General features: G+C 33.8%; 3 protein-coding genes across 5 annotated transcripts in view; 2 read left to right on the top strand and 1 right to left on the bottom strand.

The window, feature by feature from the left end:
• The window catches only part of LOC132758293 (DNA damage-regulated autophagy modulator protein 2-like), a 65,557-nt gene that overhangs the window by 18,407 nt on the left and 28,847 nt on the right, over positions 1–18,303 (top strand). The gene's annotated exons all lie outside the window — the stretch shown is intronic.
• On the top strand, positions 3,835–9,282 carry LOC132758292 (DNA damage-regulated autophagy modulator protein 2-like). Of its 2 annotated transcripts, none has more exons than XM_060749858.1 (6): positions 3,835–3,992; positions 4,566–4,687; positions 5,682–5,827; positions 6,283–6,469; positions 6,912–6,991; positions 8,839–9,282. In XM_060749858.1, the coding sequence occupies exons 1-6, from the start codon at positions 3,922–3,924 to the stop codon at positions 9,016–9,018; spliced, it is 786 nt and encodes a 261-aa protein (XP_060605841.1). In that variant the 5' UTR covers positions 3,835–3,921; the 3' UTR covers positions 9,019–9,282. The 2 variants fall into 2 exon arrangements, with proteins under 2 accessions (XP_060605841.1, XP_060605840.1); XM_060749857.1 differs by lacking the exon at positions 6,912–6,991 and adding an exon at positions 7,851–7,930 and having other exon boundaries at positions 3,836–3,992.
• Positions 11,214–17,249, bottom strand: LOC132758291 (uncharacterized). Its single transcript, XM_060749856.1, has 2 exons — positions 16,880–17,249; positions 11,214–12,883 (listed from the first exon to the last, which is right to left on the bottom strand). The coding sequence occupies exons 1-2, from the start codon at positions 17,061–17,063 to the stop codon at positions 12,315–12,317; spliced, it is 753 nt and encodes a 250-aa protein (XP_060605839.1). The 5' UTR covers positions 17,064–17,249; the 3' UTR covers positions 11,214–12,314.

The raw sequence follows: 18,303 nt of genomic DNA, 5'->3' as shown, positions 1-18,303 counted from the left end.
GTTGGTAAGCGAACAGTATGGATCTTGATCAGACGGCGCGGATGCGCAGGCTGATCTGGATTCATGCTGTTCGCAATCGCATTATGTTGGTTTTGTCATGGCGCGGCTCATATGCGTAAACAATAGAAATAATAATACAACATGTATATTGTTAAGTTAACAAGATCAATAAAGGACACTTCAATATCTATTGAAATTTACTTTTAATAATTCTAGATTGAATTGGGGATAGTGGTGTTGTTAATCTAATTGTATAGTTAGCAAAGGTTATTAAAATAGGAGGAAAAGATTAGTTAGTTTTTTTAGTAGAGACAGTCTCATTCAGCGATAAAATAATAAATAAACACGTAGATAAAAAATTGTGAAATAGAATATCATGTACTTCCGTGTACATTATAGGATATAATAACATGATCAACGATACAGAGTACAATAAATCACGCATTTTAAACCTTTGACTTTTTATTAACACTCATGCGATAGTTTTAAAGTCGCCCGTATATTTTAAGTTATAGTTTTTTTGGCATGTTATATGGACCTGCATAAACTGTAGTATTGCAAATAACCGTTTATATACAGTCATATTACCTGACAAGAATTTTATAACGAAATTTTATAACTTTATTAGAGCAAAAAGAAATTATGTCATAAGTCGACTGCAGCCGTGTACATTTTACTCGTAGATTATATTCATGAACTTAACATCACGATTATCGTTATAAACGTGCAATATTATAAAATGCCAGTTTTAGCTGTGCATAAAGGTATAACCCCCCAAATGCATTACCTATCTAAATAGGTTAGAATTATGATCTACTGCATTAAATCTGAGGGGTGTCGGTTCATACTCCAGATGAGTCAACATTTTATTTCTTTTAACATTAATGTAATTGTCTTAGATCCCTCTTAAGTAAGGTTTTAATAAATTGGTGTCTATTTGAAATATTAGAAATAAGTAAATCATAATTATATGGTAAGTCGTGTTTAATTCAGTAGTTGATGTTACCATAATTATATCAGATATAAAAGTGGCAGGAAATAAGTTAAAAGTATTTGTAACTGATAATTTCTTATTTATATATAATCAAAATTTAATTATTTATTTAAGTGAAATAAGAATGAGTACACAAATAACTGTTTATACAATTACAAAACTACTTATATCGGTTTAACCCACAAACTATATATTTAATGTCAAGTTAGTTTCATGTATATTAGGATAGGTTTCTTACATACACAAAGATTCATTATCTTAAGAGATATGATACATCATGTTTTATATGTATAATAAACATTGTAACAGCACATGTCCTTACTTTTACAAATATACATTTCATATATGTCCCTGATACAGGTAGTAGTGTGGGGTGTCGGGGGAAAGAGGTGGGGTACAGGGGCATTAGTTAAGTTTAAAACGAATATTTGCACACAGAACTTGGTAGGTTTTTAAATTAATATTCATTCATGATATAAAGTCCTACATATAAATTTCTTATAAAAATAAATATTTGTTTAAACGTAATGAATCATGTTTAAACATTTGTAAATTTCTAACATACGTAACAATTTTCCGTTTGTATAGGTAGAGATCTATAAATATGTAAAAGTCCAATGACAATGTTTAAGGTCTATAAACAGAACAGGTGCGTCCGTGGCAGAGTGGTTAAGGTCGTTGACTATAATTATTTTGTCCCTCATCGCTGTGGGTTCGAACCCCGACAGGGACTTTGGATACTTTCATGTGAGGCAGCTATCCAGCTTTTTTACGGAAAGTCGGCAGTTCTACTCAGGTGCCTGTTCGTGCCTGAAAAAAATGCATGGAAGGACACCTGAGGTCTTTCTCCAGCAGAAAAGCTGGAACGTCGCTATATGACCTACACTGTGTCGGTGCGACGTAAAATTCAATCAAACAAACAAAATATAGAGATCAGCCGATGATTTTTAACAGGTAGATCTTGGCTGCTTTCGATTTCATGTCATTTTGCAGTAACTTTAGAAGTGTAGGCAAGGCGGCATAACGAATTTGTTCATATATCATCTTCTGATAGCCGCCGTATGATCACATCTGCGGATGTTTCTTAATTCAAATTTTTACCATTTCATATTGAATTCTGCTTAAGTCGGTGCTAGGGGCGTGGATAGTAGTTGCGCTTGATAGTACCGTCCATGAACAGGCTCAATCAAACAGATTCTGCAACATTTTACAATTTTACCGTTTTGGGCTTTCTTTGGGGATTATTATTTTCTCTATTATTTCGAGAGTTAAATACGACGTTATCATGTTCTTACTGCAAAAAATATGATAAACAAGATCAACAAGGAAAGGCGGCGTTCAATGAATGCAACCCCGACATGACCCAGCAACAAGAACTAGAACTGCCACTATCATGGCGTGAATACCCCCGCATACCACTTTGTCAGAATCAACAGTGGCCATTTAGAACTCAAGGACAACCTCCCTGCCAAATCTGAGGTTACTAAGCCAGTGCATTGCTAAGTTATATATTCTACATGCTTCAAATGTGAAAATGTCAAAATCAATACACTCTGGACAGGCACTCTGAAGCAATTGAGGGGAAAAGCTTTATTTTGACAAGGTCCCTGTGACCTTGACCTTTGACCCAGTGACCTCAAAATCAATACAGATCATTTACTTATCATGACGAACCTCCATGCCAAATATGTGACCTTGACCTTTGACCTGGTGACCTCAAAATCAATAGGGGTCATCTACTAATCACGACTAACCTCCATGCCAAATATGAAGACTGTGGGTCAAAGGAATCTTAAGTAATTGGGCGGACAAGCTTTTTGAAATCAAGGCCCCTGTGGCCTTGACCTTTGACCTGGTGACCTCAAAATCGATAGGGGTCATCTACTAATCACGACTAACCTCCATGCCAAATATGAAGACTGTGGGTCATAGGAATCTTAAGTTATTGGGCGGACAAGCTTTTTGAAGTCAAGGCCCCTGTGACCTTGACCTTTGACCCGGTGACCTCAAAATAGATAGGGGTCATCTACTAATCACGACTAACCCCATGCCAAATATGAAGACTGTGGGTCAAAGGAATCTTAAGATATTGGGCGGACAAGCTTTTTGAAGTCAAGGCCCCTGTGACCTTGACCTTTGACCTGGTGACCTCAAAATCGATAGGGGTCATCTACTAATCACGACTAACCCCCATGCCAAATATGAAGACTGTGGGTCAAAGGAATCTTAAGTTATTGGGCGGACACGCTTTTTGAAGTCAAGGCCCCTGTGACCTTGACCTTTGACCTGGTGACCTCAAAATCAAGAGAAGTCATCTACTAATCAAGACTAACCTCCATGCCAAATATGAAGACTGTGGGTCAAAGGAATCTTAAGTTATTGGGCGGACAAGTTTTTTGAAGTCAAGGCCCCTGTGACCTTGACCTTTGACCTCAAAATCGATAGGGGTCATCTACTAATCAAGACTAACACCCATGCCAAATATGAAGACTGTGGGTCAAGGGAATCTTAAGTTTTTGGGCGGACAAGCTTTTTGAAGTCAAGGCCCCTGTGACCTTGACCTTTGACCTGGTGACCTCAAAATCAGTAGGGGTCATCTACTAATCAAGACTAACCGCCATGCCAAATATGAAGACTGTGGGTCAAAGGAATCTTAAGTTATTGGGCGGACAAGAAAAAACCGACGACACGCTCTGCAGGTCTTATTGATCTCTAGATAGACCATTACTGTAGTATGAAAGTTCTATAAAAAAAAGGAATTACGTCATCATGACGTCATATAGCTAGTACTTATAACCTTTGCTTAATATGGTAAAGCAAAACAGTCAAATAAAAAAGTAAAGTTTCATTTAGCTAACTAATTCATTTGTATTTTCGTTTTCAACAGATATACTAATGATCACGTGACGACGTTAGTGCCGGAAGCTATGTTAGAAACTAGACATCATTGGCTACCCATCATCATAGCTGTTTATCTACCTGCGTCTTTCATTATCACGTAAGAATTTTTATGTTGACTTTTATTATTTGTTTGTTCGTTTCATTTTACGCCTTTTCCCAACATTATTTTAGTTATATATATAGGCAGGTAGTTTCCTAACCATCGTTCCTGGAGAGTTACACCAGTACAAGACTAGATTTACCTTCCTCCGTGTAAAACTACCAAAGCATCTTCGGGGGATAGACCCACGCTAGAGTCATCGACTCTAACCCTTCGACCACGGAGACGTTTATTATGTTTGTAAGAAGTTCTATAGATCTGGATTCTGTCTGAACTTTAAATGGCTGAATTTACACAGGCATTAAGAACTGCTGTCTATTAAATCTAGATTAGCTTTACTTGTGCTGAATGTGGGATAGAATCTAGATCAAAGAGGATAGTTTCAATTTATTCACTGATATAAATATATGAAGGTTTACATCAAAGAATATATTTTTACTCAAAATTAAAGTTATCATACTGTAATATAAGATGTAAACACCAACTAAAAAACTAATAAAGTCCCATAAATCTTCTCTAGGTTTGCGATCGGCCTTTTAATTAATGCTTTTTAAAAAAAATATTTTTCAGATACTCTATAGCTGTAGGAAATGATCATGTTGAACCCGGCTTCCCATACATCAGCGATACGGGAACCAGATCCCCAGAAAGTTGTGTATTTGGTCAGTTGCTTAACATTGGTGCTGCTCTAGGTAAGATGGTTTTTATAATAAACCCAAGACACTTAATTAACGGCACGTGAGTAACACTATGAATCGTATTCGTTTAATTTTTCAAAAAACGACCAGATGAGTTGATCTATGCCATATAAGAAAAAAGGTTAATCTTACTATCAATTATCTACAACTGTTGCATACTGAACTGGTAAATACAGAACTTTCCAGATTCACAATGCGTTATTTTCAGTTAAATCTGTTTCTGATATAATTTATATCATTCTGACTAAGTTAAGATCTACTTATTCTGAAATCCATCTTATTTGTTTGCCTTCATTCAGAGTTTGTTTATCATAGCCAACCAATTAAACCGTCCGTTACAAATAGGCATCACAAAGTGTGAAGTGTGTCGTTTTAAGTGTAGTGATTACATCTGTAGTCATTTCCAACAGTCTTCCTGCTAGGTTTACCCTTAAACAGCGACGTGGTTGAGTGTCCGCCTTGTAATGAAGAGGTCCAGAGTTCAAAAATCCGGTCACCACCTGAGGATTTTTAAGGCTTACAATAAATATATCATAGGACACAAACTTTGAATGAACTTTCACATGTGTATTGGTGATTGTTTCAATCACTTCATATTTACTATTTTCGATCTAGGGAACACATAAAAGTCGTTTCATATATAGCTTACTAACAATAGATATTATGTTCATGAACAACGCCATGTTTGTTCCAGCGTAATATCTTGAAATCGTGATGATTACCCTCACGATATCGGTTTTCCAGCGTTTAAAAATAGAAACAGAATCGCTTTTAAAATGATGAAAACTCGTCGATGATTGGCTGTTTGAAAAGTCTCCAGAAGTGTCTTCATATTTGTTGATGGTCAGATCTTAATGCGGGCGTTATTTACAGCTGAATTAATATATATACATTTTGTCTGTAAAATTATCAAATATCAATTCATTATGTTATATTAATTGTTACAAGCAAACATTTTATTTCTGTTTCAATTTATTTTGTTTTGCAGCGGGAATCATCATTTATACAAGATATAGACAAAGTTTGTATCATTTTGAGGGAAGCGGCAGACGAGTTTTGCTCAATTTAAATACTGCTGCATTTATTATCGGAATGCTTACAATATTTGGTATAAGCTTAGTTGGAAATTTTCAGGTAGGCCTTCGTCTATTTATCAAACATTTTCCTACTTTTCCTCTCATTTTTTATTTCTTTGAAAAAAAATAAAGATATGATAGTATTGCCATTATTTTATTCAATAATACAGTAAAGTGTATAAATTTACTAAAAGATTATTAAACTGATTAATACGCCCCTGTTTTCTCGAATGCTAATGGGTACACAGTTCTTTAGAAATGTTAGTTTTACTGTTCTTTATTAATATGTGTACTTAGTATTACGTCATCTAGACAAAATCATATTTAATAATAATAGTCGTAAAGAAGAAATGACCATATCTGAAATTGTGAAATAAGTAACATAAATTATAAGAAACAGAATAAGAGAATAACAAAACATACTAAACAAGAATGGAATGCCTTTAAATATTTTCTTTAAAATGTCTTGATGATCTCTTATTTGTATCTCCTTTAACCAAAATTACATTTCAGGAAACGAATGTTTTAACTGTACATCTGATTGGTGCGTACCTGGCGTTCGCTGTAGGCTTTGTTTACATGGTGCTGCAGACGATAATTTCATACAAGTCTCTGTCTTTCAATACAGCCGGAAATACTCTTTTTATAACAAAGTTTAGGATATTACTATGTGTTGCAGACGTTATTTTACTTATTATGTGTATCCTTTGATTCACTATTTCATTTCAGACACAAATCAGTCATACGGTCCGTATAGTGTCATGTGGATTAAATGTTTCTGATTTAAAAATAATTTAAGCAACATAAGCACCAAATTTAACATATACACAGAAAAAATGCCGATATATAACTTCTATGTATAAATGATCTTATTATCTGTAAAAACAAAATATATGTAACGAAAAGCCATGTATTTTTTATCCACCCTCGTATTTAAATTTTATGCAAAACATATCACCTATCCTTACTGAGGGGCCTAGATTTTTTGTGAAGTAAGACATTTATTCAAAATCCTTCCGTCATGGTATTTCTAGAAGAAGAAAAAAAAAACAATTCAATGGAAATCTGTTTTTCTGAAATTGTTTAAGCCAATGATACACTCACGTGTCCTTAGGTACTACAATAACCTTAACTCGAGCCAGTGGGGATAGCAGCTAGAGTTGCACGGTCCAAGGGTCCCGGGCCAGGTAAATCTAAACAACACTGGTCCGACGACGAACCTGTAAGTTTTTCTTTCCAGGTTTGGGTATCAATATAAACACTTTATCTTTATATACATGTACATGTTAAAAAGTTCAATATCAACAATTTCTGAATCTGAACGATGATTTGAGCGTTAATTTATACATAAACACAGAACAGACCTCATTGCATGTATAGAAAGGTACATATTATTTACAATGAATTATATATATATACATTTCCCCAGGTAGTATGCTAGCATTCCAGTAATTGCACGTAACTATATGCCATTTTTATACACAAAAATTATTCCTAGTTCAACAAACTTATTTTCCTTTGTCTACGCTTTTTATATGTATTTTATAAGATTTGGAAATTTATAGTTTATGTTTAATAATCATAAAATGATATGGTAATAAAATATGACGATTTATAGTTATTGGTACTCGGGTTTATTTATGGCAGTCTTCAAACTATTATCTTAAGACGCTATATGTACATTGAAAAAACAATATTTATTACTTCTTTACTACAGTACAAATGTATTGAAGTCCTATTAAACTTCATGATAATCATAATTTTTTCATAATACATTATATTGCATTGCTGGTAGATACATTTTTTGAAATGTTTTATGTTGTAAGAGCATCATAAAATAAAATTTTGTATAAGTAGACTAGGAAAAATTTAGCTGTTAAGGCAAACATTTTTAGATTCAATTAGGCTACCTTAATGCTAGTTTTGTGGAAATAAATGCTAGATGCACCAAACCTTTCTTTTCTTTTTCCGTGTACCCTATTTTTCTATGATCTCATTTTGAATGCTAGAAGTATCTAAGTCGCACAAATATGTTTGTAATTCTCCCGTTCTGTCTATATTTCCTTCACTGATGCCTGCAGTATCCGTTATGACTCTTGTAGCAGGAGAGAAAGGCCCTGGACCAGGTATAGAAATATATGATTGGACGTCAGATCACCCGGTATGTATTATCTTATACCAATATTAGTTGGGGAAAAAAGACAAAAAGGGAGTGCGTTAACCCATTCATTGAATATGCTAATGATATGATTAATATTGAAAACAATCCGTAAAAATATACACAGTTTACCTACGATTACATGTTTGTCTTTCCTAGCTGCGTCCTTTACCAGTGTACTATCACGCGAGTCATGTTCTGGATTGTTTTCAATGTCTAAATGTGAATAAAAATAGATAGACATTATTCCGAATGAACATTTTTAGTCTGCAATTATTTTATGCCAAAAAGGATATTGTTTATAAATTCGTAAATTATAGAAGCTTTTTTAAATTTAAAGCTTTGCTTATGCCAGTGATGTTGCATTGTAGATGTACACAGCAAAGTACACTGTACTATAAAAAACGGAATACTTTGACTATCTAATGACAATCTTTGAAGTTCTTTTCCTATTTTGAAAACACGTATATAAATATGAAATACCTAACATTAAAAGTGTGAACAACAAAAATGCATTCCGGTGCTCATTTATATAATATATAACCTTATCCTAACTCTGTTAACTATATATGTAAAACATTGTTAATTTGCATGATACTATTAAAACTATCGTATTTTAACTCGTATACTTTCGTTCTTTAACAAATATATTTTTTTCTTCTACATGTAACTCGAAAAGAATATCCATGTGTATCATTATAATACTATAGTTAAAGATGTTATATTGAAATACCAATACTTTCAGTAAAGTTTTCTTTTTCTTTTGTATTTGATATTCATTCAAGTGTAAAAGGATTGTGTTAGCTACTTTTTTGTTGAAAACCTCGTGGCAAAGAAAATGTGAGGCAGCCAAATACAATTCGGATAATTTGTCAAATTTTATATGTTGAAACTTTGAAAACTCTTTCCAGGGCTATGCAGAACATTTGGTGGCGACGATTTCAGAATGGCTGGTCGCATTTATCACCGTGATATATTTTGCCACGTTTTACAAAGAGTTCAAACATTTCCGAATGAAGGCACCGGAAGTCGTTTATTATGAACCACAACAACAACAAGAGCAAGGAGCAAATATTTCTGTAATAAGTTGACAAAAACAGACAAACTTTCAAACAAAAACATGATCTTACAAAATACGTATTTCAAGCTGAATATTCTGTGAGCAGCATAATGTTAAAGTTCATTCATTCTGTCAATACATTTCGTCATTACATCGCCGGACAAATATTTTACTTGTCTAGTCCTTAACATCATATATATAGATCAAATTGTACAATTATGATAAATCATTTATAATGCATGCACGATCTTCTGTGATACTGTTTTGTATTAAATTGTTACTGTACTCTACAAAGTTGTTCATTTATTTTCGGATCCACCAGGCGAAACGACAAGAATTTACACTTACAATCATTCGTTTTATTCCACAGGGGCTACTAACTAAAGGAACATTGCTTCTTATTTTTTGTTATACTCATTATTGTCCGGGAAAATTTTACATTTCTTTAGTTTCATAAAGGTTTTTTTTTCAGAAAAAAAGCTTTGTGCTTTCTCTAATATACTTGTAAATCGTTGGACTTTGCTAATCTTAATTGTCTAGATATATATAAACAGATAAAAGTGTAAAACAAGATGTGTTTGACTTGTGTACATGAGTATTGACTATAAATATAACAGTTTCTATCTGCTTTTTTCTGGTGACCTTTAAGTGAACATACATGCAAAAAACAGTAGTTTCGTGTGTAACATTGGTCTTTACGTGCATAATCAAAGCCTTTTTCTTGAAAGTAAGTTTTTCATCCAGTTGCTTATTTGTTATGACCCTTTTTAACTAGCCTTTTTCCCTGCATTCTTTGTTTTTATCCAAAATTGATACCCTTTGTAGCTACAGTGAACAGAGGGTAACTCTCACAATGTCACCATATTGCGTGTTCATATATCTTAAAACTGCGTAATTATACACGGTTTCAGTTGCATCTTGGTGATGTGTTCCCCATATTTGGTCACCATGCAAAAGTATAGGCATTAACACTGAAACAAACATGTCGTGATAATGGACCATACACATTCATACTATTTTTGTCAACACTGCGAGTTTCATTGTAAAAGTTGAAACCAACATACGGACATATTACAGTTTCAGTTGATTTTATTTATGAATCATTTTTTAATGTTTTGCCATTTTCCCACCGTTTTGGAATAACAGTATATCTATTTTTTGTAATCTTAATATTACATTTGGAATGTTGTTATTCTGTACAAATAAAAATATCACTTATTAAACAACGAATTGAACTATTTTAAACTTTGATTGTGAACTGTAAACGGATGAGTCGTGCTTGTACGCTTCTTTACAATGCTTAAATTTTGTGATTTTGCACCAGTGAAAAAGTTTGTCTCATTTTATAAACAAAATCGACCCTTTTCAGTTTACACATACAATTATTTCTATCTATAAATATGTATCTATTATTAAATATGAAAGTATATTGAAGAGCAATGAATGTGCGAACAAATTGGTATCCTGGTTAGCTTTTAATTGTTTTGTTTCTTATAACAAAAATACTTTACTAATGCTCTACATATACTAGTAGTGCAGATGAAATCAAATTTAACACAATATATGTTATAATTGCTTATTTCCTGTTTGTCTATCAATACTCAAACATTGTTTTGAAAGGTCACGAATATGTGAATTAAAGTACTTTTGTGGTTAAATATATGGTATCGATACTATATCAAGTAATATTATAAACATTTCCAAAATATGACCTACTAAACGGGACAAAGGGAAGAACGTCTTACACATATTATAAAAAAAAATGTACATATATTATGAAATATTAAATTAGTATTATTTAATGTATATATCTTGTTAGATATCTGTTTTTTTTCTACATCTCTTGTTTTAATCTTCACTGACTCTGTCTATCTCTATGAGTATAAGACTGAGCACCTTTAAACAATTTGTAGAAGACTAAGATTACTGGTAAGTTATTCCCTGCGGTCTGAAGACCGCAGTGTATTGGTACGCGTTTAACTTTTGAGGCATGGAGGAGCACGTGACCTGTTTTCGGTACATGAAGGAGCATGTGATCTGTAACCCGTACATGATTGGTTAATTGACCTTTTCGAAAACCTAGCTAAATACCGTTTGCCGGTACGTTACGGATTTACCTCTAGAGAATTAGTCCGAATTACACCTATTTAACTACAAAAAACTATTACCCATCGACAAAGACTCAACACCGATTAAAGTTTTACTAAATTTATTTTATTAAGTTTTTGGCGTAAACATTGTCATAGCTGAGTATCATATTAAAAGATGAAAATTTGAAATGCTAATTGAATAATTTATTATCTTTATGTAGTATATTTTGCGTTTTCGCTCCGATTACGGCAGCAAAAATCTGAAATTCATGCTATAAAAATGCAACAAGTTACACTGATAGCAACAACTTGAAAAACGCGGCAGACTTAAAAAGCTATTTGCCCAGGTGACTGTAGCAAAATTAGAGTCTTTGAACACTTTTAAAGAATTTTAAGTATCTTCTCGTTGTCCATTTGCATTATATATCATTGCACACGTGCTGGACTGGTCTCCTTGTCTGCCTTTATACTCGCTATGACGATCGTCTGCTAAACTCTATCTGAAATTATACAACAAAATACGGACAGCAAAAAAAAATATCTGAGGTGGGAGGGTGGGTTAAAAGCATTTTAATTATGTAAAAATATTTAAACTTTAAGTTTTAAACATAGCGTCAGTACAACTACCTTCTTCGTTGGCTTCCAGATTGCAAAGAAAGAACAACGATCGGTGCTGCGCTTTTCTAAGAAAAGTAGTACTTAATGTATCCCTCCGCTTCATGTATACCATATTTGTACATGTATCTGATCCTTGCGATGTGTAATAAGGTTAATAATATAGGTTATTAACCTGAATAAATTACCCATCGACAAAGACTCAACACCGATTAAAGTTTTACTAAATTTATTTTATTAAGTTTTTGGCGTAAACATTGTCATAGCTGAGTATCATATTCAAAGATAAAAATTTGAAATGCTAATTGAATAATTTATTATCTTTATGTAATATATTTTGCGTTTTTGCTCCGATTACGGCAGCAAAAATCTGAAATTCATGCTATAAAAATGCCAAAAAGGGTCTCTTACGACCTTTCCGCCAAAGCGGTATAGGATGAATTTTCAGCTATGACAATGTTCGCGCAAAGATGTCGTACATATGATATATGCTGTAAATAAAAAAAAACCAACAACATCTGTGCTATGTTATGCACTAATTATGAGACAGGATATGTAGAATTTCCTAAACATTTGAATGAATATATTGCTGACCCAATTGTATTTAGCATGATGTCATAACCTAAAGAGCTAAGGTGCGTGCCGTCAGAAAAAAACCTAGGGTCTTCGGTAATGTTTGGATATTAATGTAACCCCCACCTTTCCTAACAGTATAAGCTCCAATACAACTGTTCACCCTTTTTCTGATTCGATTAGCTATTTCCCGATGATTTGCATAGTAACGCCATGTTAAACGTGGTAAAATTTGAGAATATATCATTCTACAGTTTGGCAACTTTTGTTGGATACTTTCAATGTCACCGTTAAGGTCGTAGTCGTCATTACCGTCATAAATACATTTTTTAAGTTTCCAACTGAGTTCTAGACCAGGTCTATCTTGGCACCTTATGTCATTTCCCCCACAATGAATGATCAGCATATCAGGCTTCGGATTAAACTGAAGATGGTAACTTATCGTTTCCTTTAAATGGTGTACCCTCATCCCGCTCATACCTAACCATGTAACCTTCACCCCTAAATTCTCCATCCCAATGTTATGTCCGTCAGGGCGTTCCGAGGCCCGATTCGATGCCCCAGTGACCAGCGACGAACCACACACCCATACATGAAATATGTTGTCATAGGTGTAACCTGAAATCACACCATTGATATAGATGAATTCCCTTGGACTGTAAAGCTGAATGATTAAAAGCATTTAAATTCTTAACTACTGTGAGAAAACGGTTGTATCCATGTTTCTTGTACAGGAATATTTATCGGTATTATTAAATGTGAAATATAAACTAACCGACTAAAAGGTTACTTCCAAATTGGATAACAATGAATTAGTCTAAAATCTTGCCTATATACTTTTAATATAATATCGGGAACAGACAGTAAGTAAATTAATAGCTAAGAAATGCAATCATATTCCATTAAGATTTTAAAAATTGCGAAATTGACTCAGTAACGAAGCCAAAACCGCTGGACATCACTTTATTGCAAACCATAACAAGGTCATTTGGCAGATCCTTTAGACACGAACAAATAAACAAACAAACTTGGTAACATCATGTACCAACGTATATACAGATCATAATATCTTATATCTATATTTATCTTTGTTTCAGTTAATGTATATTATTCTTATATATATACTTTTTTGATAATTGTATTCAATTTAAACATTTATATACATATTAGAAAACTTATGATATGTGCATGCAAGTGACAGAGCACGATGGAGGTACAGTTAAACCTTTTTTATAAATCAGTCAATAAGAATGGTGGGATAAATAATTTAAAAAAAATAACTTAAAAAAAATATCAAAATAAAACCCACACTGATATAACACATAAATCAGAATTTACAAAGCATTTGCGACAGCATGGATTAACGGATATATGTTTTATAAGCACCTGAACGCCATCTACCTCTTATTTTGATTTCACTGATTGAACACCCGTCTTTAAACATTTTTGAGGCCCCGCCAATCCTGAAGGAATGCGACTTTAGAGTCTTTGTACCAAGACCGATAAAACTCAAGGTCTTTCTTAATACTGCATTGAACTGAAAACTGGTTAATGGGGAACCATCAAAATGACAGAACAGTGGACCCCCATGAGTCGGACGGTAATATATATATGACCTTATATGCTTTACACAGAATCTATTCTGGGGATCTATTGGAATAACGACAGAACAACCATTACACCTTTGATCAGTTTTTGAGGATTTTATTATCAACCGTAAACAAGTATCCGAGATTGTTACATCCTCGAACTGAAGCACCGGCTTTTTTGATCTCTTGCCTGGGAGAGTAAACTCACTTACTCTGAGCAGCGCTATAAATGCTAATGAATATGCTGCTGCAAATAATAGAGACTCAAACTTTGACCTACAAATTAATGGTAATGATTGAATGATTTTCTCAAGAATATCGTGTGTGACTGGGTCTCTTGTATCGTTTTTTCTTTTAACTCGTCGCAAACCTTCGACCATTTTTCTAACGATAAATTGTTTTGTATTGTCAACAGAACCACTCAATTTGTTGATATAACTAATAGCCGATAAGTGGATATTCACATGTGAGTACGAAAATTGTTTTAAAGACATGAATGCTACATATTGACATATTACGTCAACGTTTGGAGGCCAAATGTTTTTAAAACCAACATTTTTGCAAAAAGCTTCAAACGCCGATACGGCTGAATGGTAAGACTTGCGAGTGCTGTCTGCCAAAGATGCATATATAAGCCTATCTACTTCATGTTCAAGCGCAATATCTGAAGGAAAGAGTCCGGGATCGAGCATGGCGTCCTTGACGCGGAGTCCGGCAGAAGTCTGTGAAGTCTTTGCCACTGAAAACGACTAATAGCGTCACAAATTTTGTTACGTTTACCATGAATGTGCTTTGCTTTTACTTGAATATTTCTCTTGAGAGTTACCAAGACTAAAGAACGTATGAGTACCATTACATTCTTGTTCCTTGATGACTTTTTATTCAGAATATCAACCAGGGCAGCGTTATCAGTCCTTAATATTATCTTTTTCCTTTCTAGAAACCGACCCCAGATATGTAACGCTAGAAGGATTGGAATAAGTTCTAAATATATAATGTCTTTAAATATGTTTTCCTCCCAGGTCTGGGGCCATTTAAATACAGACCATGAACCATTGAAATAACAACCGCATCCCATATTTCTGTTTCCAGCAGCGTCCGTATATAACTCAAGAACGCCATTTTCAAACCATTCGGACTCATTAAATATTCGTGTACCATTAAACTCTTCAAGAAATTGTAACCAAGTATAAGCGTCGTCTCTCATATCCTTAGAGACCCTAACAAAGTGAAATGATTTTTTTACTTTCGACATTCTATCATAGAACCTTCGAATAAATGCTCTCCCTGACGGTAACGCTTTAGCTAAAAAGTTTAACAAACCGGTAAGCGCTTGCAGCTGTTGAAGGGTAACCTTTTTACTTTCAATCAAAGATAATAATGCCGATTTTGCTTTATAAATTTTTTCCTGCGGAACGCGTATCATTTGTTCGCACGCGTCAATCTCAAGACCCAAATACGTAATAATTTTTACTGGACCCTCCCATTTGTCTTTGCTTAATGGAACATTAAGACGTGCACATACTTCTAAAAAATTTAACATGAGAAACTGACAGTTATCGAACGAATTATGCATCATAATGAAATCATCTAAAAGATGATCATAATAATCAGACTTTGCTTCCTTTTTGACCAACCACTCAATAAAAGTTGAAAATTTTTCGAAAATGAAACAGGAACAAGACGCTCCCATTGGTAATGTCTTTTGTATCCAATACCCTTCATCTGATTTAATGCCTAGCAAATCAAAATCACCTGGCCAAATTGGGCACAAATTAAATGCTGACGAAATATCGGCTTTCGCCATAAATGCGCATTTTCCAAGTTTTTGAACCATATTTACTGCATTATCAAACGAAGAATATGTCACGTGCTTATAATCTGGGTCAATGTAATCATTTACGCTGATACCAGCCGGAAACGACAAATTTGTAATCAGACGAAATCCACCTGTCCGCTTTGGGACGAGACCGACAGGATTTATCCTAAGATTAGGTAAAGGGGATATCGTAAAAGGACCTGTGATTCTACCAAGTTTGCGATATTCGTGAAGTTTAAGTTTTAACATCGTCTGATCACGTTTAACTGAAGTTAAGTTTGTTGAGAATATAGGAATCCTGGGACCTGTATAATACAATTTAAAACCATATTGAAAACCATCCAGAAGGAAACTAGCATCAGACGGATTAGGATATTTTGCAAGTTCGTGCTTTACATTCTTAACGTTGATTGGGGTTTGGCCTAGGTCCCATAAACCTTCCAGGGCCTTGGTTTCCCGGTATAATGTGTCTTGGTGATAACTGGCTCCTGAAATGAACACCAGATATGTGTGTCCTGACTGGACGATAAGGGGCACCCGAAAAGTTAACAGGGTTATGGAACCTTTGCAACGGTAAACCGCTGCTTTGCAACGGTAAACCGCTGAACTGACGGCACGTTATCATGGCGTGCATGCCTTGACACCTTAAGCAGGTATGGCTATATTGACATTTAGGTCTTGTGCAAGTTCCAAAATTATTGTACTGAAAACACTTTTTTGCATTTACATTATTGTCGTTACTACTATATTGTAGAGGTTTCATGGATATGAGCCAAAGCTCCGGTCTAAGGAATGCCAGCCAATACCATCATGTATAGATTTCTTTTAAACGAAATTGTCTGTCGTAGTTTGCCCAACCGTCGTGTCTTGTTGCAGCAAGCCTTATATTGGCTAAATACTGCAAAAGGTTATGCATTTCATTAGGAAATTTCTGAGTATATATGTAAATAAAAATAATAAAGGCATCCGACCAAGATTCGATCTTTTCTAGTGTCTTATCGGAGTGTTTACTTTTCTCCGAGATGATTATTTCACCATTGACTACATGTAATTTCTGTTCTGATTTTATATTATTTTGCAGCAGGTCATGAAGCTCAATGAATTGATTATTCCATATTTTTCCTTTTATACTTTCTTTAACGTTAGCGGCTAACATATTAGTACCACAAGATTTGACAATGTTTGAAGGAAAATCAACAGTATTACCATTATCATGCTGCTGTTGGTCTTCCAATACCGATGCCCGACTTTTGTTTTCCACCTCCGGTATAACTGACTGTGATTGTGTAGCGACTATATCCGGTCTGCCAAGTGGCCTCTGGGTGTGCAACCGTGCACTCCGAACAGCCTTTACTTGTGCTGGCAATGAATTTGCTTTTCGTTTCGGCATTTTGACTCAGTACGAAATCGATATGAAAGAAAGAAAGAAAAATAAATATAAAGTGTACGTGCTCTGACGTCAGAAATCAACAGTCACTATGACGTCATTAAACATTAATATTTCAGACAGTCAACCGTAAAACTTATCAATCACAATTTTAATTAATAAATTTAACAAAGATTAAACAAATTAATCTACAGTAATCTTCCTTTTGTATTTTAAGATTCTGAAAAAAATATATATATTATCTACCCATTTAACACGAAAATCGCTCGGGGTCAGTCAGGCCACGTGGCGTTTAAAATATTTTTTTATAAAAACACATAAATAGCCAATTTAGAAATATATTTCCTTTCTAAAATAGAAATAGTCTAGGTTTTAATAATGTACATGCTCTTAAAATTGTCTTAAAAGCATGTTTATTATGTAAAAATATTTAAACTTTAAGTTTTAAACATAGCGTCAGTACAACTACCTTCTTCGTTGGCTTCCATTTTTTTTTTTTAAGTTTTACTAAATTTATTTTATTAAGTTTTTTGACCTTTTCGAAAACCTAGCTAAATACCGTTTGCCGGTACGTTACGGATTTACCTCTAGAGAATTAGTCCGAATTACACGTATTTAACTACAAAAAACTATTATGTGATATTTCTAATTTTCTATAATTATTTTACCGTTTAAGGCGGAAAAACTTGAATGATGTGTTTGAAAATTATCAATGTTTCTTTAATATCTATCTCAAATGTTATAAACAATAAATTGTTTTATACTGAAAATCTACAAAATTAAAATATTAGTCTAAATAGAGATATTTTCTGCGTAAACTTGTGTGTTTACTTTATTTTTTTGCTCGGAATTATTCAGAAAATGGTATTTAATTATTTTCTTAAAAAGAAATAATTGTTTTATGTTCGACATTCTCCGGTCTCAGGTCTTCAACGGTCACCGGTTTCCAAAGACCTTTTTCTATATTGATCGATTATTGTCAACTTTATTCCTGGTACAAACGTTTATTTATCCCCCAAACAATGTTGAAAATAGTTAAATAAAATATCTTTATATCATTAAAAATGTTCCCCACAGGAAACCATTTTACTTGTTTTACCTCTTGGGTAGGTATTAAGTGTAAATTGACGCTGCAAATGCTATGTTATTTTCCAACATTATTGGTTAATTCGTCCATAGAACCAATGCTTATAACACTATCACTGGCTCCGAGAAATAAAATTTGCAGATGTGCTTAGCTTTA

The sequence above is a fragment of the Ruditapes philippinarum genome, unplaced genomic scaffold, assembly GCF_026571515.1.
Source record: "Ruditapes philippinarum isolate M1 unplaced genomic scaffold, ASM2657151v2 ctg1402_1_1_1_1, whole genome shotgun sequence".
Lineage (NCBI taxonomy): Eukaryota > Metazoa > Mollusca > Bivalvia > Venerida > Veneridae > Ruditapes > Ruditapes philippinarum.
The sequence above is the reverse complement of the archived record's forward strand: the minus strand, read 5'-3'. Positions and strand labels throughout refer to the sequence as shown.